Source organism: Eublepharis macularius, chromosome 4, assembly GCF_028583425.1.
Source record: "Eublepharis macularius isolate TG4126 chromosome 4, MPM_Emac_v1.0, whole genome shotgun sequence".
NCBI lineage: Eukaryota > Metazoa > Chordata > Lepidosauria > Squamata > Eublepharidae > Eublepharis > Eublepharis macularius.
Genome location: NC_072793.1, coordinates 90,405,351 through 90,426,152, shown reverse-complemented (window position 1 = coordinate 90,426,152; position 20,802 = coordinate 90,405,351). Strand labels below are relative to the sequence as shown.

The following is a 20,802-nucleotide window of genomic DNA, read 5'->3' as shown; positions in this document are numbered from 1 at the left end:
ATCACTTTTTTCCTCAGCTACCAACCATGATGAGTGTCACTGCTTATTTGGCTGGCTTTGCATGTTTACAGGGCTAGTTTCACAATGCCCGTTACTACCATGATGATGAAGTCCTCAGAGACTGATACTAATTTTGAAAGAGTTTTTTTAACCGTGTCTCTCAAAGAGAAATTCACTGAGTTTCCATTGGAAATTATTGTTTTAACTCTTTCTATGAACACTCTTGAAAAGTTCATTGGAGGCAAACATCTGATCGCAAGCACAAAGCAGATTTTACTTGTCGTTTAAAAGGGAAAATACTATTTTTCCCAATATTGCATCAGTTTTGCTAGGTCAATAACTCTTTCCAGTTTTATTTGATTGGCCGAGCTGACGTGTCTTCTGCATGCATGACTTATTCTTGCTTTTCTTAACAGCCAGTCCACTAGTAGAATCACACTGAATATGGGTGTTCCACACACCTTCCATCCCTTCCCATTTTTCCAGTTGCTATGTCAGTTTATTTTGTTACAGATATGCCTTAAAAATTAGGATTTTTGAGGGGGGTTGCTGTCATTATTAGTGGCATCACAGCATCACCTACTCAGCCCTTTTCTCCTTTTTGTTGCACATATGGTAGAAGAGGGACTTACGTGCTTATGTAAGAACTGCCATAATGACCATGTGGAAAAATACTCTCCACTCAAAGATTTACCCCAATATTTGGACATTTGGAACTGCAGACTGGTTTTAAACAGTTCTCCAGTCGACATGCAGCAGGCAAACGGAGAGAAGTCAATTGCTCCCCCATCTAGTTAATTACATTCAAGCAGCTGGCACTTAATGTTTAATCATATAAATGTCTCTAGCTGGCCAAGAACAATGAGTGAGGTCGCTCTGCAACAGTCTCCACCAAAATAAAAAATGATAACAAATACCCCCGAAACCCATAAAGAAAAAAATTACACAAAAAATATACATAGTAAGGGGTGGCACTAGAGATCAACATTTTTTTAAAAAAATAATTAAAAAAATCAAAGACTCGCTGACTTGCCCACAGAAGGGAAAAAGTCCCTTCTGCAGGGAAAGGAGTGGGCTGTGGCCTACCAAGAAAGCCAAGCACAAAGGCAGCAAAGAGTGAAGGCTGAGTGGTCAGAAAGAGCAATGAGCGCTTCTGTGCCTGCTGAAAGGGAAAGAAAGTAAATGCTCATGGCAAAAAAAAAGAAGAGTCAGAAAAAGAAAAAGGTACCAATTGCTGCAGGCACATTGGAAAAGCAGTGATCTCTCCTGTGCCTTCTTACACTGATGTAGAGATATACCACTATCAGGAGAGAGTTTAAAAAAAAATGCCACCACAAGGGATAAAATGGGAGCATAGGACAAGGTTGTCCCACAGTCATGGTCCAGTGAGCGAAAACTGGGTGGGAAGTAGGAGGGAGAAACAAGAGTGCAGGAATCATTTTACACATTAACAAATGAAACTCCAGGTTGATTGCTAGGAAAGAGTACGGTAAAAGTACTCCGAAAAGAACCAGAAAGAAATGGCAGTGTAAATGGGAGGCAAAAACTGATGGATCCAGAGTATGGGCAGAAGACAGGATAAACTAAAGCAGTAAGGCGTCAGAACCAATGCAATAACACTGTAAAAAAGCCCTGAATCTCTCATATTTATGTATTTATTTAAAATGTTTATATGCCCACCTTTCTCCTAACTGCTCATGAACAAAGGCAGGTAGCAATGATTAATATAAAATAAAACTATATACATTCAGATACTAAAAACAGTACACAAAAAGCAATAAATAGCATTGAACTACCTAAAACATCATGTTTATATCCTGGAAAATATTCCCTTTTGCCCACATCAAACTATCCCCAAAATTCTCCAGAATAATTCTGTTTTGCAGTCCCACTGGAAAGCAGGAAGGGTGGGAGCCCCCCAATCACTTCTACAATTATGGGGCAGCCACTGAAAGAAGCCCAAGCCTCGTGAGTTGCAGGAATCAACTGGGGTGAACTCTGTCGAGCAGAATCTGTAAGATACGCATCTGATCTTACACAACCGAGAGTGACGCTCAACAGTACTCTGTCCTGAAGTCATCCATGGCGTTTCATCTACTTGAATCAGACCCGCAGCCCTACATGGGGGAGCGGAGCCCAAGTCTGCCATTTGAACTGACACCAGACGAGGCTGTGGGAGATAGGGAATCTGTTTCTCCCACAAATGACTTTAGATTCTGTGCCAAACAGATACTCCAAATGGCAAAATCCTTAGACATAGATATGGCCTGAACCAAGACCCAAGGACCCAAGGACAAAATACTACAGCACCTCTATTCTGGGAACCTGGCCAACATCACATTCCCCATGATCAAAGGATTTGTAGATTTGATGTCTGCACTATGCCAAAAGCCAGATTCTGTTCCCCCTACATCTAAGAAGGCCGAAGAGCTTTATGAGCGCAAGGAAGACAAATGTCTCTTTCTTTTCCCGTCCTCTTCCATCATAATTAGTTACAGAAAAGATGCAATAAGACACAGGCAAGGTCACCATTCTACACTTGCTAACAGAGAGGGAAAGAAGCTGGATGGCCTAGGATGCAAGGTCTTTATGTCTGCAGCCCTCAACATAAAAATTGCTAATTACGCTGCTATTATAGGGGCTTACCAGATATTCCTTTGGAATAAGATGGTGGTGTCTAATGAGTATCTGCCAGAGGACCAAAAGGTCCTAGTCAAAGTGATCCAAGAGGAAGTGATCAGGCCTTCAAAGCAGCAGATGAATGCCGAAAGGTAATTGGCCAATTCTTCCACCAGGGCTCTAGCATCAGCAGTAGTTCTTCAGAGATATGCATAGCTCCGGTCCACGAATCTACCTATTGAGACAAGAGACAGGGTGGAAGATTTCCATTTAAGGAAGAGATATTATTCTCTTCAAAAACTGATGAGTATCCCAAAAGTGGAAAGATTGGCAGACCACAAGATCCTATGGAGTGTTACCACCCTCTCAGCAATCAAATTTTTGACCTTTCTACATGCAGCAGCAATAACCATACAGAGGTCACTATGCCAGATACCAGCCTTACCAGCTTCAGTATCCTCTCAGTTGCTCAACATCTACCGGTCAAGGACAGCATCAGAGGCGTAAGCCCATACATAAGTTGAGACAAAGTGTCTCATTAATGGGGAGCAAAGATCCAAACCAAAGTCAGAAGCAATTCTTACTAACACAGGAGAAACCTATTATTTTCACTTTTATACAACTTGGGCAACCATCACTTCAGATGCTTGGGTATTATAAGTTATCAAGAGTGGTTATAAAATTGATTTTAATAGTTCCCCATCGTAAACCTATTCAAGATATGTTACCTGAGCTGGTGAAAGAGTTGTCAGTGCTGCTAGAGAAGAGAGTGGTACAGCGAGTACCAATGTACGAAACTAGATTTGGACTTTACTCAAGGTTCTTCTTAGTCCAGAAGAACAGGGGTTTTCAACCTATATTAGACATGATGGACTTGAATAAGTTGGTCAGTATACGTAAATTTAGAATGGTTACACTCAATATGGTATTGCAGTTGCTACCCCGCAATTCTTGGTTTGCAGTCTTGGACAAAGACGCTTACTTTCATATTTCTATCCATACATCCCACAGAAAATTTTTAAGATTTCAGTTTCGGGAGACCACATATCAATACCAGGTCCTACCATTCTGACAAGTTATGGCTGTAAGGGTATTTACCAAGTGCATGGCTGTAGTAGTTGCACACCTGATAACTAGAGAGGTGGTTCTGTTTACGCATATCTGTACAACTGGTTGATTTCTGCCCATTCTAAAGAGTCCTTACAAGAGCACATAAACCTGGCTTTAGAGATATGTCAATGCTTGGGGTTAATAGTTAATTTTAAAAAATCCAACCTCAACTCCTCTAGAAAAGTGCTATTTATCAGTGCATTACTAGACTCCTCTTTAAATAAGGCTTTTCTCCCACTAGAGAGTGCAAAAACGAAAGACCATAGTTAAATCTGTGTTAAACTGTAGATTCTAATCAACTCTGAAAATTCAGATGTTTCTTGGAATGATGGCTGCAACTATAGCGGTGATTCCCCTAGCAAGACTATATATGAGGAACTTACAACTATGGTTTCTGTCTGTCCACAACACCTTGATATACTCACAGAATAGAAAGTATTCCATTTCAAGAACAGTGGTTAAGTCACTACACTGGTGGTTGCTAGATCCCCATCTGTTTAGAGGGGTTTGGTTTGATTCTCCAAAAATCAAAGCCACAGTTACCACACATGCTTCAATAGAAGGTTGAGGACACATTGTGACCATCTCACAACCTACGGTACTTGGCTGAAGGGTGAAAGAAGTTTACATATTAATACGTTAGAAATGAGAATGGTTCATTACATGCTTACTCCTTCACAGATATCATGCAAAACAAACATGTTCAAATACGAACACTTGTACCAGTATGTTCTACATAAACAGGCAAGGAGGCACTGCCTCAAGGTTTTTTTTGTCTGGAATCTATGTAGATATGGGACTGGTTAGTGTGACACAGTGTCTCCCTCCAGGCCATCCACGTTCTGGGTACATCCAGTCTCATTGCAGACAGGCTAAGCAGACTATAGTTTTTTCCACTCAAAAGTGAAGGAGTCATATACTTGGCTTCCAACCATGGGGATTCCCGGACATAGACCTGTTTGGACAGAGGACAACAGGAAGGCACCATTGTTCTGCTCCAGAGTAGGAATGGAGTCAGGGTCCCTGGGTGATTTTTTCAGTTAACATGGTCAGGGTACCTGTTTTATTCCTTTCCACCCATATCCCTCATAGTTCGCAACCATCGGCAAAATACAGATGGAAAAGACAGATTGGATACTAATAACACCATTCTGGCCAGGTCAAGCATGGTTTCACCAATTGTTTCTAATGGCCAAGGGCAAATTTTGACACTTACCGTTGGTAACAGATCTACTACTATACCAAAGTGTGAGGTATCACAACATACCCAGACTCAGACTGACAGCATGATTGATTCTGCAGTAGGCAGTCTCCCTCAGAAGGTATCAGAAGTTATACTGAATGCTAGAAAGCCTAATACTGGGAGATCTTATGTCCATAAATGGGATAAATGTGTAGGATGGTCCAACAAAAGAGGCCTTAATCCGTATATGTACCCTTTAGCCTCTTAGAATATCTTATGAGTCTTAAATATGCTGGGATTTCTTCGTCTTCCATCAAGGTATATCTGGCTGCAGTTGCATCGTTTCACTCCCCTGTAGACAAAAAGACAGTCTTTTCTCATTATATGTCTAAACTGTTTCTGGAAGGTCTTCAGAACTTGTTTCCTCAGGAAGCTCGAATAGTACCTTGATGGTCATTACAGCTGGTATTGGCCAGACTGATGACTAAGTCATTTGAGCCCCTGGCCACTTGTACCTTAAGACTCATTTCGATTAAGGTAGCATTCCTGGTAGCCATCATCTCTGCCAGGAGAGTAGGTGAATTAGCAGCACTACACATGGATCCTCCTTTCTTATAGATCCATGCAAAGAAAGTGGTAGTAAGTAGGGTATGCAATTCAGGATTCTGATTCAAAATAAACACCTGAATCAGACCCAATCTGTAAAGATTCAGGATTTCCAAATTAGCCCCAGCATTGTGAGCCCAATTGGGAAATACCAAATCAAAGCTTTCAGAAGCAATTCGGATCGCTTCAGGAAGCTTTGGGTCAAGTGGGAGCACAGAAATGGGTGCTTCCCTCTGGGCTTGCTTCAGCTGCCAGGGAGCTTCCCCGCCTGACATCTGAAGCAAGTTTAAAGCCCCTTTCAGGTGAAGATGGGTACCGGACGTTTCAAAGCGCCCCTTCTCCTGCCCCTCACGAAGGACAGGAGAAGCAGTGCTGTCACCTGCAAACGCCCACCCCTGCCCCGGGTTCACCCGATTCACATTGGGTGAAGCCAGGCACCTGCAGCAGTGCCCCTTCTCCTGCCGTTCATGAGTGACAGGAGAAGCAGCGCTGTCAGCTGCAGATGCTACACATTGGGTGAAGCTAGCTGCTGGGCATTTCAAAGCGCCTCTTCTGCCACTCATGAGGGACAGGGGAAGGGGTGCTGTCAGCTGCAGATGCCACCCTCGCCCCAGCTTCACCCAATGCACATTGGATGAACTGAAGCGCCTGCAGCAGGGCCCCTCTCCTGCAGCTCATGAGCGACAGGAGAAGCATGGGTTTGAGCTCAGTGTGCTCTCTACAGGGCATACCGAAGCTTTAAAACACCTGAATCCTGAACCAGCTTGCTGCTTCGGGTTTTGGGTCATTCTGGAATATTTTTCCAGCGCACACCCCTGGTAGTAAGACCTAGTTTGGAATTCTTACCAAAGGTAGTTTCCAAATTTCACAACTCACAGGAGTTAAAACTACCTGTATTTTTCCCTTCTCCAGTGTCTGAGGCAAAGGGAACACTACATACTCTGGGCGTGAGGAGGGCTATATTGTCCAACTTTTTGTTTGTTATGAAGGCCTAAATAAGGATAAAAAGGCTACTTCTCAAACTATTGCCAGGTGGGTAGTTCAGGCTATTAAGATGTGTTATGAACAAACTGACTTAACCTTGTCCACTGGGAGTCCATGCCCATTCCACCACGTCACAAGCCTGGAAAGGTGTTCCTCTACAAGACATCTGTAGAGCTGCAACATGGACTTCAACTGATACTTTCTTCGGGCATTATGCCCTAGATGTATATGTATATAACAGGAGGGAAGCAGCCATGGGTTAAGCAGTCCTGCAAATGCTGTTTTCATGAAGAGCATATCCTTCCTCCATGGGTAAGTGGCTTGTTAATCGCACAGAAGACCAAAAATGAAAACAGAGTTGCACTTACCTGTTGAGGTCTTCTGTGCAGGCACACATGCCTTCCCTGCTGTGTGCTCTTCACTACTTACCTGGAGGGTCTGGCAGCTAAGGAGAAACTGTGTCAGAGGTGTTTCAGCAGGAAACAAGCCATGCCTTTGGTCTGGGAAGGGGAAGACCTCCCCTAGAGGAATTTTTAGCTATAGAACCTACTGATCAGTAGGCCTGCGCATATGCAGTCCCATGTGTGCCTGCACAGAAGACCTCAATGAACAACAGTTACAGATAACTGCAACCCTGTTTTGTGAATTACTTTAAATATCCATGTGTGTAGTCTAACGTGACTGTAACTATGGGCTTCACAATTCATCCTGCAACACAAAGCAGAATTGGTATGGATATGCAAAAGGAAGTAGAGTTCGTAAACTGGCAAATGGAACTTGCGGCAGCTGAGACTCTGAACAGTGGCCCAGGCAGGAGAATTGATCAGTGAGGCTGAAGCTATCTAGCAGGTTATAAATCTAAAGACTGTTGAAGCATCTTTGTGCCTCAGCAATCAGTCAGTTGTGAGGAGAGGCAAACTTCAGGATGCAGGAGGCACATACTTATTTTATTGTATTTACTTTATCTATCATCCATCTTTTTGCTGACAGTCATGGCAGATATTCATCTGTTCCAACCAGTATGACTACATTTTAATAAATGTTAACGTTATTAAATGTTAGGAACCACATCAGATTTTGAGAACTTTACAACCTGTAAATTACAGATCGCAATTTTTAGGCACCATTGAATATGTTATGTGCCTGTCTTCTACAAAATAAGAACACAAGAAGCTCCCTGATGGACCAGACCAGTGACTTCATTGAGTCTGGTTTCCTGTTTCACACTGCAGCCAGCCAGTTGCCTATGGAGGATGTAGAGACCAAGGTCTTCCCCCTGTTGCTGGCTCCAAGCACTGGTATTCAGATGCTTACTGAGTCTAGAATGTAGATCTCCCTTAATCACCATGCATCTGTATTTTAAAACCATCTATAATAAATCTTATGTAACAAAAAGAAACAAACATTGCATTCAGAAACAAAAACTATTTATGTATGCATAATTAAGCCATAAGAATGAATATGGAATTGAAGTGGCACAATATTCAAGGCATTGACGAGTGGATTTCTGGCTTCTAAACACTTTTCATATATTTCCTGCCTGTCCTAAAACTTATTTGGCTCCAAAGGACTGGAAACTTTAAAACAAATAAATGGTGACAGGTAATAATCTTGTAGTAGGTGACAGGTGTGCTCAAAGGTAAAGTGTACATACTCATATTAATTCCTGTGACTATTTTTGACAAATCACACTTTGGATTGCTTTAAGTAACCTTTCTCAGGTGTGTTCTTTTGGACTGTTTACATGCGTCACAGTGATTTCTAAAGCTATGCCACCCACAAGTCTTAAGGTCTTGAAAATGTAACATGAATAGGGGTGTGCAAAGGCACCCTGATTCGTGTTTTCCGAATCTGCTAAACCCGAATCGAGAGGCCAATTCGGGTTTAGCAGAAACCCAAATCGCCCAGCTGATTCGAGTTTACCGATTCGGATTGATTCGGGTTGATTCGGGTTTTTTTTTCAATGGGAAAAAGCCTCCCCAGGCTTCTCTGAAGCCTGGGGGAGGCATTTTCCCACCAAATCACCCCAAGTTTGGTGGGGGCCTTCCTCTAACTCCCCTCTAACAACCCCCCAAGTTTCAGAACGATTGGACTTTGGGGGGCCATGTTATGGCCCCCCAAACCAGGTCCCCCTATCCTCGCCTAAAAAAAAGCCATAGCTTTAGGTTGCTGCTGCTCATCTTCATTCATTTTTTCCTATGGGGAAAAAATGAAGAGGAAGGCTTCCTTTGCCAGGGGTGGCATTTTGCATGCAAAATGCCCCCTACCCTCAGGGGCCCTTCTCCCACCTTTCCTCCCCCCCCCCACCAAGGCTCAGCCTGCTCTTACTTGGGGGGCCATTTCATGGCCTCCCCAAGTAGGTGCTCTTTTCTCTACCACTTACAGCTGGGGAGGCTTGTCTTGCCAGGGGTGGCATTTTGCATGCAAAATGCCCCCCTACCCTCAGGGGCCCTTCTCCCACCTTTCCTCCCACCCCCCACCAAGGCTCAGCCTGCTCCCACTTGGGGGGGGCCATTTCATGGCCTCCCCAAGTAGGTGCTCTCAGCCCCCAAAGTCCACAACAGGGCATGATAGCAGTGTACTACACAAAATAATACAACCCACTTCACAGTTTTTGACAGCAATTGTGTTTGGGTGATTCTCTGATGTGAAGTGAGTTGTGTCATTTTTGTGAGGTGGAATGCTGGAATGCCCTTTGGTGTGCCCCCCTGCTGTGTAACCTAAAGCTGTTCAAGAAATAAAGTGTTTTTGACAGGAATTGTGCTTTTGTGATTCTCTGATGTTAAGTGAGTTGTGTTATTTTTCTGTGTGGGGGACTGCTGGTGTAATGTGTCATAATGCTTTGCCTACTTGTACTTTGAAAGGGAGAAAATAATTTTTTAAAAACTTTATTTTGTGTTGTTCGTGTTTTATTCTTTGTTGTGCAGTTGGTTCCCATCATAGGGAACAATGGGGCTGGCTGGCCAGCCATCTCTGTAGGTGGTGGCGGAATTTGAGGGAGGGTGGCGGAATTTGAGGGAGGGTGTCTGTGGTTCAGGTGCTCTTTCACAGGGACCAGCTGGCACTCAGAAGTGTGCCCACCATTGTGGCACCCCTGGGCTGTGCAGAATTGCCCAGGGAAAGAGAGTTTAGAAGTTCCCAGCATAGGGAACAAAGGGAGAGGGCTGGCCTTTGCCAGCCTGTTCCTGGGGTTATGGGTGTGGGGCTGCTGGGGGTGGATTTGGGTCTGTGAGGGGCTAATGTGGGGATTTGGGTCTGTGTGTGGCAGCTGGGGGGGAATTGGGTTTGTGTGGGGCTGTAAGGGGTGGACTTTGGGAGCTGAGAGCACCTACTTGGGGAGGCCATGAAATGCCCCCCCAAGTGGGAGCAGGCTGAGCCTTGGTGGGGGGTGGGAGGAAAGGTGGGAGACGGGCCCCTGAGGGTTGGGGGCATTTTGCATGCCACCCCTGGCAAAGGAAGCCTTCCTCTTCATTTTTTCCCCATAGGAAAAAATGAATGGAGCAGCAGCAACCTAAAGCTATGGCTTTTTTTTAGGCGAGGATAGGGGGACCTGGTTTGGGGGGCCATAACATGGCCCCCCAAAGTCCAATCGTTCTGAAACTTGGGGGGTTGTTAGAGGGGAGTTAGAGGAAGGCCCCAACCAATTTGGGGTGATTCGGTGGGAAAATGCCTCCCCCAGGCTTCAGAGAAGCCTGGGGAGGCTTTTTCCCATTGAAAAAAACCCCCGAATCAACCCGAATCGATTCGGGTTATGGCGATTCGGAAAACCCGAATCGATTCGGGTTTTCCCGAATTGATTCGGGTTTCTCCGAATCAACCCGAATCGGGGTGATTTGGGTTTTTTCAGGTTTTCCAAAACCCGAACTGCACACCCCTAAACATGAATTGAACTTAAAATATGAATCCGCCCCTGAGCCTGCTGTCATGGGGAGGGCGAAATACAAATCTACTAAATTAAATTAAAAGCAAATTTTAAATATTTTCTCTGGTGCCAGGGATGTTTGCTAACTCAGGAAAGATATCTTGCCTATTACTATATTGTCAGTGATGACTAGCAAGAAAATATAATGGGGTATGCCTTTCAATGAGAAGACCCTGTTATTGTGACATTTAGTTCTTCTGCAACAGAGAATGCAATGAATGTGCGCTACTAGAATGTGTCCTGTGTAAAGCTCTGCCAGAATTCCCTATATTATCCATTAAATGCTAATTTGGAGATTAAGTATCCCTACTTCCCAATTCAAGGGCATAAGCATATTTGTCCGAAGGTTATTGGGCAGATAGTGCACTTAATTCCCAAGTTTCTGACCTTCGAGTATCTTTCACAAGTATGTCTTAATAATAATGGTCTCTCCTTCATGTATGGGAGTTAAGTACTTGATGTAGTATGTGAGTCTATATTTGGATATTGTTTTAAATGTCTTCCTATTTTCCCTTATGTATCAACTACAGATTTAAGGCCGGGGAGGGGGGGACGACAACAGAAAAAACTTTTTTTCTGGGGATGTTTTTTCAACCTTTCCAGCAGAAAAGTTGGAAATTTTGAGGAAGCATTGAAAAAAAGTGTCCTGTGAAATAGTTTTTCTTTTGGAACAATTAAAATGCTTTTAAAGGCTTTTTAAGTTTTTTAAACACTTGAAACATATAGCATGAAAAAGCCAGAGGACTTTTGATTTTTCCAATGGAAAATTTGCGGGACCGCTGAACAAAACTTCCTGTGAATGTTTTCTCTTTCTGAGTACAAAAAACATACAAAGCATTTCACTCTTCCCAAGTGTACAGCATGAGAAATTTGGGGGAACATTGGAGGAAGGACCCTCTTACACTATAGACAGATATATACAGCATTTCCAAGATTTTTTGTTTGTTTGCATGTAAATAATTTTGGCAACAATTAATATGCTATAATGTGTTTAATAATACATTATTAGAGTTCAGTGTTTTCAAATGTGCTGGCAGTTCTACCTATTATGACTCTGAGGATATCTGTTCAAATAATACACAGTTTTGTTTACTACAGAGTTTGTTTTTTACCTTCAGCTTTTTTTTTCCTACCTCCCAGATGACAAAAATTCTGATATATGTGCTGTGGTGGCACAGAGTGGAACAGTTTGCAAAAATTGGGGGGGGGGGTCAGAAGTATTTTCTGACTAGAATGATTCATCATTACTGTCTTAGCATTATTGAAAGAAGATCAGCTTAGTGATACCAGTCTGATCAGTAACAATTTATTCATCTGGCTCTGACCAGCAACAGTGCTTGAGGCCTGGTTTATGCCCAGGGGTATTGGGTGGTCATGTGGTGTGGAGAACATCATGTCATACTGCAAGCTGACACTCACATTTTGGTACATAGTTAATCCTAGCAATATATTGACGGAAATAGGCCAGATATCTAAAGAAGTAACTTCCTTCGTGCTTCACATCACGAGCAGAACCCAAGTTAAAATACTATTGTAAAACCTTTTTGCTAGAGGCTAATTGAGATCCCCCTCCTCCTGGCCACCTGAAAGCTCAGATTTCCTCAGAGTTTCTCTTTCCCCTTTTAGGAGAAAAATTAGAGAAGGCACTAAATTCTTGGGCACTGTGTGCTGTCTTAGTCGCTCTCTTCGTCAGATCATTTACTTTTAGATAATTAATTGTTGTGTTCTTCTTTGTCACCTCAGTGAGGATCATGTTCTGTATTATAGCTAGTTACAATTGTTGTTGGGAAATTAGAAATCATCAAATGATGTAAAACACAAAGGGAAATTATAGCTGTCATAAATTCTGTACTGCATACTTAGAGCCAAGCTACAAGTGACGCCTGACACAGATTGGACACTTGTCAGCTTCCCTTAAGTTTTGATGGGAAATGTAGGCAGCTTGGCGGAATGATGGACAAGTGACAGTTGAAAAGTCCATTGGACAGCAGTCGGAGAGCCAAGCTACAAGAGCAGGATGGCTACATTTCCCATCAAAACTTGAGGGAAGCTGACAAGTATCCAACTTGTGTCAGACATCACTTGTAGCTTGGCTCTCAGATGCAGTACTCAGCCAATCTTCATCCTCATCAGACTCCAGACACAGGAGATTTCTGTTCTTTTTCCAGAAAGGGACTAGAGGATGTGTACAGGCTCTAACACTTCGTTGGTAGTTCTCCTCTCCAAAAAGATAATAATTGCTTGCCTGGGAGGAGAATATAGAGGGAACTCGGCATTCTCTTGTCTCTGATGACACTGGCTGTGATGTAGCAGCATTTGCTGCTCTGAAAAGGTTTATTGCGTAATGCTCTAAGACAGCTGCAGTATGATGCTACACATGATTTTTGAGCTCAGTGGGAAAGGACTGGGTTTTAAAGAGGAGGAAGTAATTCCAAGACATTTTCAGTAGTAGAACAAACAGGGTTGCTGCCTTGTTGATATTTAAAATAATTGCATCAGAGACTGATTTCTAAAAAGTAGTACAAGTGTAAGAATATGAGCAGTTAAAATTTTCCTTTCTTTCAAGCTTCTTTGACCCAGTGCTCTTGGATAAGGAGTCTTTATTTCACAGTTTAAAATTGGCTAGTTTTGAAGATGACTAGGATATGCTAATAAATAGTAGCCATATTTTGTTGGTTTCTTTTGTGTGGACCTTTTCACACTGTCCTTGCTCCTGATCTTGTTAGAAGTGAAAGCTCATTTATTTGCCCTGTTTTAGTTTGATGCATTATGCATCTCCACCTCAGTGTTGGATTTCTCTCCATTAATTGTCTGAACAGTTTTCCGCCCCCTTACTGGAGAGAAAATTCTGATTGGAAGAAAGATCCTCTGAAAATGCTACCTCATTGCACATGCCATTTGTTTTGCAAAATTGTTAAGCTGCTAAAGCAACCAATCGCCAACTTCTGTCCTGAAAATCTCTTCCCACATGCTGGTGTTGCATCAAAAAATGTGTTTATTTTGCATGCCACTAGTTCTGTACACCTAGGCTCCCCATAGCCCTCTTGCATGGTTTTGGCCAACCAACCATTCCCAAGCACCAAAGCACCCTGCCCTGCCACTTGGGACTCAGCCCTCAGGAGTTCTGCCTACCTGGTAAGCCCCTCTGCATGGCAGTGCCCCCCCCCCATTTGACTTGGCAGTAGTGGTGTTGGTGCGGCCAGCCAGCTGGCCTACCTGAGCACACACAAGCAGCCAGAGCAGGAGTAGCAAGGCCAGAATGCACAGCTTGCCTAGCAACTGCTCCTTCCTTTGCTGGCCCCTGCTTTTGTGCTGCTGCTGCTGCTCATGTGCGTCCAGGCCGGTTGGCTCTGGCTCGTGTGAGGACTCGGCCCTCTGGGCCTGGAGTAGCCGCAGTCCTTCGCTACCACCATCGCTGAGGGGCTCACCAGGCAGGCAGGGCTCCTTAGGACCAAGTCCCAGGCAGCACAGTGCTGCAGAGCAGAGTGCTTTGGCACTTGGGGAGACTGGATGGCCAAAGCAAGGCAAGAGGACTGCAGGGTGCGATGGATGGACTGAGGGCCCACAAGGAACCAGAGCCATTTTTGAAAAATACCTCGGAAGGTGAAAGAAGAGAGGGTGGGAAAAGGGAGGAAAGAATAGGAGGCGGAAAGGGGCGGGGAGAGGAGCCTAACAAATGAGTCATTGAACAGGGGGTGGGTCGAGGAAAAGCAAATGTAAATATCCACATGGGAGTCAGGCTTATCATGTTATATTGAAGAAAAAGGTGCAGGAAACCAGCATCCACTAAGCTAAGGTAAACCCCAGGATGCTGTCGGGATCACCACTGAAGATATCAAATGCTGTGCATAAATTTTAAAAAATCTAACACAGTATAGGGCCAAATGGGGCAAATAGCCTGTGCATAAAAAGCCCATGAGAGATGACCAATCTGGCCTTACGAAGACTGTACTTTGATAACTATTTTTAGTTGTTGACTACCTGTGACATACAGGAACATATAAAACAGATCATCTTGTGCAAGCCCAGCAATGTTGCTTACTGTTTGAATGGATAGCAACTTGTTTTACAAAGTAGTATTCCTTTAAAATGTTGTCTTGAATGAACAACATTGTCTTAACTGGCTGAATTATCTGAGTGACAACTGAGAATGAGTAGCCCAGAGGCATTAAAGTTATTGGAATAGCAACTACTGACCTAGATGCTCTACAAGCTTTGCTGACCTTGGCTACTAAACTTCTGCTGGCTCCATAAATATTGCTGCTGAAAAAACTATTGGAATCCAGTGTTGTTGTTTTTCAGTTTTCTACATCTGTAGTCATCTTGTGTTTGTGGCTTTGCAAAATTTGCAAGTACAACCCCAGAGGAAGTTAATTACACTTCATACTAGTAGGGTTTAAGTTTGCTTGCCCTATTGATTGGAACCTATATTTATAAATATATGCCACCTACAATACCAGAATAGATAAAGAAGTTATTGCTTATAGTAGTAGCTTTAGCTTAGAACTGCATGATTTATTGCACAAGCCCAGGCTAGCCTGATCTTACATCTTGGAAGCTAAGCTGGATTGGCCCCGATTAGTGCTTGGATGGGAGACCACACCAAGGAATTCCAGGATCATTCTACCGAGACAGGCAGCGGCAACCTACCTCTCTTCCACTCTTGCCTTGAAAACCCTAAGGGTTCAGCATAAGTCCACTGTGACTTGATGACACTTTCTGTCACCAAATGGTTTATTGATTAGGAAACAGTCCCAGTGTTCAGGAGCCATTTTAAGCTAGCATTAAAGTAATATGTACAGATAAAGCATGTTGCTTGGTTCACGCCCCCCCCCCCTCTTTCTCGTTTGAAGAATCCTGGGTAGAAACTGACTCAGGGTTACCTGTGATACAGATAATGCAGGTGTGCAGATTACCTGGAATTAGTTTACTCCCCACAAACCAGGTCTCTAAATCAAGAAAAGTTTGTAAGAAGAAAACTAATTTTGTTTAACTTAAGGCTATGCACACATACCTCTTAGGTAACTGGAGTTAGTTTCTAACTGGAATTATCCACCCAGAAAGTGACACAACAGCAAGCTGTATTAGTGCAGGTAGAACTTTTATCAGAGTCTAGATTTGATGGAGTGTCATGAACTTCTAAACACTTAAAGCAAACTATGGCTTGCCATATTTGCAGGAGCTATAACTGCAGGGTTCTTTAATACCCAAAGGGTTAAGAAGGTTCCCTACTCAGCATGAAATGGCTCATCCTGGCTGCCACTTTTCTCAGACAGCTGAATGATCAAGAGCAAGCCCTGAGAGTTCACGTGTCATTAATTAAGAGTGTATAATTTGTGTTTCTATTTGACTGCCTCTCTTTTCCAACAAACACATTTCCATATTTTCCTCTGTAATTGTGGAATCTGGGAAACTTTGCAATTTATGAATGTTGAAAATTTCATGATCTTATCAAGAGTTCCTAAATCTAACCTTCTGTGCTGCAAGTGTAAGTTGCATCTTTGGGTTTATTAAACTTACTTGTCCTACTTATTGTGTTGTGAGTAGCGTTTCTTACCGTAAGCAAGCTTACTTTGAACTAGGTTGTTGAGTGGAACTTCCTTTCCTACATTACATTTTTAGGAGAAGCCTCTTTTATGGGTGCGGCTGGTCCCATTCAAATCATACTTGTCATCTTTTGGTTTGCACTTTTTAGACTACAACACACTAAGGATATGCAGCAGGGCGATGTGTCTCTGCTTCAAAGCTTAACAGTTTTAGTAGATTCACACTGCAGATCATTAATTTGTAAGTCACATTTAAGACGATACATCTGTCACTCAATAAAGAGCACACCATAAAGCTCCTTTAAAGTGTTTTAACTAGCTGAACAAATGCCTTCCTTGCCAACGTGCTTAACTTTTAAAAGGTGAGTTGGGTTGCCGTCTAGATGTAATACTCATCACTGAGTTTTTGTGATGAGTAGCTCTGTTAACCAACTTCAAACAACATCTGCTGCTTATTGACTCCTGTAGGGTGTAGTTATGATGGCTGCAACTAAATCTAAGGCTTTTTCAGTGGCTGTCCTATTTGATGGAATTGCCTGCCTGAAGTTGTTAAGAAGGCTTCCATTGCTGAAATTCTTCGAATTATGCAAGGCATAATGGCATTCCTTAAAAATCATTGTAATTCTCATTAATTACAGTTTTAGAGAAAAGTGAGGCAAAAATGCTCTTAATAAATATTAAGAGAGTTTTTCCCTCTTAAAGTCTAGGGGTTTTTGCTATTTATAATACTTCCTGTCATTTTCAGGTCAGCTAGTAGTCTGCACCCTTTGCTCCTGCGTCATGAAAACCAAACAGATCTGGCTCTTCTCTGCTCACATGCTCCCTCTGCTGGCGCGGCTTTGCCTTGTCCCTCTGGAAACTATTGTTATCATCAACAAATTTGCTATGATTTTCACTGGCTTGGAAGTTCTCTACTTTTTGGCATCCAATCTTCTTGTACCATATAATCTTGCAAAATCTGCATATAGAGAACTTGTTCAGGTAAGATATGTTGAAAGAAGCAATTTTTTAAATGTGTCTTGGCCTACTTCTGTCTATCCAGAAATTGAAGGTAGCAGTGTTGACATTCAGCAGCAACAAAATCATCAATGGGGTATATAGTAGTCATCAAACTTTAGAGTGTCTGGGTTTTAAACAAAAGAAAAAAAATTGAGGGGGGAGACAAGACTGCAGATTATAACATGTTGGAACAGAAAATGTATATCTGTAATTAGGTTAGACTATGCTAGCAGAAAGAAGAGGGAAGAAAAGAAGAAACTTATGTTGCAGCTGTATTGTGACAAATACAATATGTTCAACCTGAAGTGTGCTAGGCTTCCAATTTATTTATTTTTTGGAGTGGAATGAATCTTCTGGACCCAATAAGATTATGTGCCTTAAATTACGACAATAATGAGCCATTGAAACAGCTGGTTGTGCTACTGCAATCTCAGGCACAGCTGTAGCATTGAAGGCATATAAATAACCATCAGCTCGTTAATTAACAAGGTGGTCTCTGTTCTTTCTTTAATAGCAAACTCGCTATACAGCTTTGGATTTCATACATTTGTTAGGCTAGGGTGTGAAGCAGAATGGGAAAATACAAGCTCTTTAGACAGCAATTTTTCGGATGGAAGACCTACACCCCAAATATCTAAAGAATAATTGTAGTAAGGTGTTAAATGCTGAAACCCCAAACACTAAAGGGTGCAATGATGCAGTAGAGAAGGGATAGTGCTTTGACCACTTTTCATATTGCTGTTGCATTCAGACTAGCAGAATAATCTTTAATATTATGGCCGTTATTTGTATGGCTTCACTGGCGAAGTTCCCTGACTTTACCATAGGACTTGCTACATCCTGAGATGGCTACCTGAAATATGTGAGAGATGTGAGCATAAGAGAGAGTGAGCATAAACGGGCACTTCTCACAGTGGAGGGTGGTGAGCAGTGGGGTGCCACAGGGGTCGGTATTGGGTCCAATGCTTTTTAACTTGTTTATTAATGATTTGGAATTGGGATTAAGCAGTGAAGTGGCTAAATTTGCAGATGACACGAAATTGTTCAGGGTGGTGAAAGCCAGAGAGGATTGTGAGGCACTCCAAAGGGATCTGTCGAGGCTAGAAGAGTGGGCATCCATGTGGCAAATGAGGTTCAATGTAGCCAAGTGCAAAGTAATGCACATTGGAACCAAAAATCCAAAATATAAATACAAGTTGATGGGGTCTGAACTGGCGGAGACTGACCAAGAGAGAGATCTTGGAGTCATGATAGATAACTCACTAAAAACGTCAGCACAGTGTGCGACTGCCATAAAAAAAGCTAATGCTATGCTAGGGGTTATTAGGAAAGGGATTGAAAACAAATCAGCCGGTATCATAATGCCTCTGTATAAATCGATGGTGAGGCCTCATTTGGAGTACTGTGTACAGTTCTGGTCGCCACACCTTAAAAAAGATATCATAGCACTGGAAAAAGTACAGAGAAGGGCAACTAAAATGATTAAAGGGTTGGAACACTTTCCCTATGAGGAAAGATTGAGGCGCTTGGGGCTCTTTAGCCTGGAGAAAAGACGACTGAGGGGAGACATGATAGAGGTTTACAAGATAATGCACGGGTTAGAGAAGGTCGAGAAAGATGTGTTTTTCTCCCTTTCTCACAATACAAGAACTCGTGGGCACTCTATGAAATTATTGAGCAGTCGGGTTAGAACAGATAGAAGAAAATACTACTTTACACAAAGGGTGATAAACACATGGAATTCGTTGCCACAGGAGGTGGTGGCAGCTACAAGCATTGCCAGCTTCAAGAGGGGACTGGACAAATATATGGAGCAGAGGTCCATCAGTGGCTATTAGCCACAGGAGATAGATGGTATTCTCTTTGTGGGGAGGTGGTGCTCTGTTGTCTTGGTGCTGGAAGGAAGGCAGTGGGAGGGCTTCTGGTGTCCTGGCCTCACTGACAGTCCTTTAGATGGCACTGGATTTCTAGCCACTGTGTGTGACAGAATGTTGGACTGGATGGGCCACTGGCCTGATCCAACATGGCTTTGCTTATGTTCTTATGTTCTTATGTTCTTCAATCTGCTTTCCACTTCTATTTTAGATTTGGTATATATAGTGGCAAGAGTCTGGGCTGGGATCTAGAAATCCAAATCTCACCTCAGCTGTGGATTTTCTAGGAGTGCTTGGGAAAACCCTAATTCCTCAACTTTAGCTCCCATGTAAAATACAGGGATTATGCTGTAGGTCTGCATTACAAGTTTGCTGGAATAATGTGGTCTGAATGCCTTAAAAAGTGAGGTACACATAATGTAACCATGCTAAGTGTTCTAAGTGTGTCATTATTGATAAATCTTTTCATGCTCACATTTTGTAGAGCAAATCAAGCTGTCTATGGGAGAGAAGATGGGAAGGTTCTTGAATAACAAGCAGCCAATCTTGAACCAGTATGCTGACCAGAAACTACCACTCCTAGTATATAGGAATGGCAGCTGTTGCGTACATCCATTTTGTCCTATCCTGCCTAGCTGTATTCCCTCCCTGTGTTTACACATTTCTTCACTTCCTCCTATTTCTTCTTTTTCTAACTATGATTTTTCCACACTCATTATGCCACTCACCGCTTCCCATGTTTTCATGCTCTGTGAGGCCCCCAGCAGCTTGGTTTACCAAGGAGCTAGGCAATATGAAGTGGACTGAAAATAGCTAGAGTGACCTTAGTGGAACACTCAAGACAAATCAGGGAGACTGTGTCATAGAGCCCATTGGCAGGCCTATGAGGTGGTGGTGATGGCAACAAAGAAGACTTTCTTCTCTGCCACTATTGCATCAGCAGAATTTTGTCCAACTCAGTTGTTTAAAGAGATTTGTGATTTGGTAACACTATTCCCTGATAGTGATGAAAATTTGGTCTCTAGCTGTAATGTTTTTGCGGGGTACTTTACTGACAAAATCTCTCTCATCCATTTAAGAAGCCAAATTGAGAGCAGATCCAGTACCTGCTGTGTCAGAAGTGCCTGCTTGTCCTTTTTTTAATGGATAGTTTCCTCTGGATGCTGACAGGTGCTTGGAGTATTAGGGCCACCACTAGTGCTCTGGACTCCTGCCCATCCAAGCTTTTAAACTCTTGCTGGGGAAGATATTGGGACCATTAGTGAAAATCACCAGCTTTTCCTCGATTGAGGGGGCTAAAACTTTGAAGGAGGCAGACCTCTACTCAAAAACTTTCATTGTCTGGGGATGAGGTGGCCGTTTATGGGCCAGTTACCAGTTTAGCTTTCTAGGGAAGAGGATAGTGTGTGGTGGCAGAGCAGCTCTAGGACTTCTTGGGTGACGTATCAGCCCTTGACCCATTCCAGTCTAGTTTCAGAACTGGATTTGGGACTGAGACAGCTTTAGTTGCACTGGTGGATGATCTTCGTTTAAAATTGGACAGGGGACAGCCTTCCTTGTTGATACTGTTACATCTTTCAGTGGCCCTTGACACCATTGACTATTTCATTCTTATCCACCAGCTTGAATATGGAGTTGGTATTAAGGATGTAGCTCTCTTGATAGTTTTGTTCTTTTTTGTCTGACCAGACACAAAGAATATCCACCTGAGTTATGGAATCAAGTGTTGGTTTTATCTTGTAGGGTGCTACACTATTCTGTTCCCTCACCCAAGCTTTTTAATATATATATGCCACTGAACAAAAGTGTCTGGATCTTTGGGGTTGGGTGCCATCAATATTCAGATGACACTCAACTCTGTATTTCATAACCCGAGCCTCCCGATGCCTCCATCTTGCTTCTGAACTGGTGGTTTGTGGTCAAGTGAGTAAGGTGAAACAAACAGAAGCTGAATCCAGA

The 20,802-nt window shown here is 42.8% G+C and overlaps 1 protein-coding gene across 1 annotated transcript in view; it reads left to right on the top strand.

Annotated features, from left to right (window-relative positions):
- The window catches only part of RNF145 (ring finger protein 145), a 119,392-nt gene that overhangs the window by 73,748 nt on the left and 24,842 nt on the right, over positions 1-20,802 (top strand). The window contains exon 5 of the mRNA XM_054977383.1: positions 16,716-16,951. Coding sequence (XP_054833358.1) covers positions 16,716-16,951 — 236 coding nt within the window. The remainder of the gene's footprint in view (positions 1-16,715; positions 16,952-20,802) is intronic.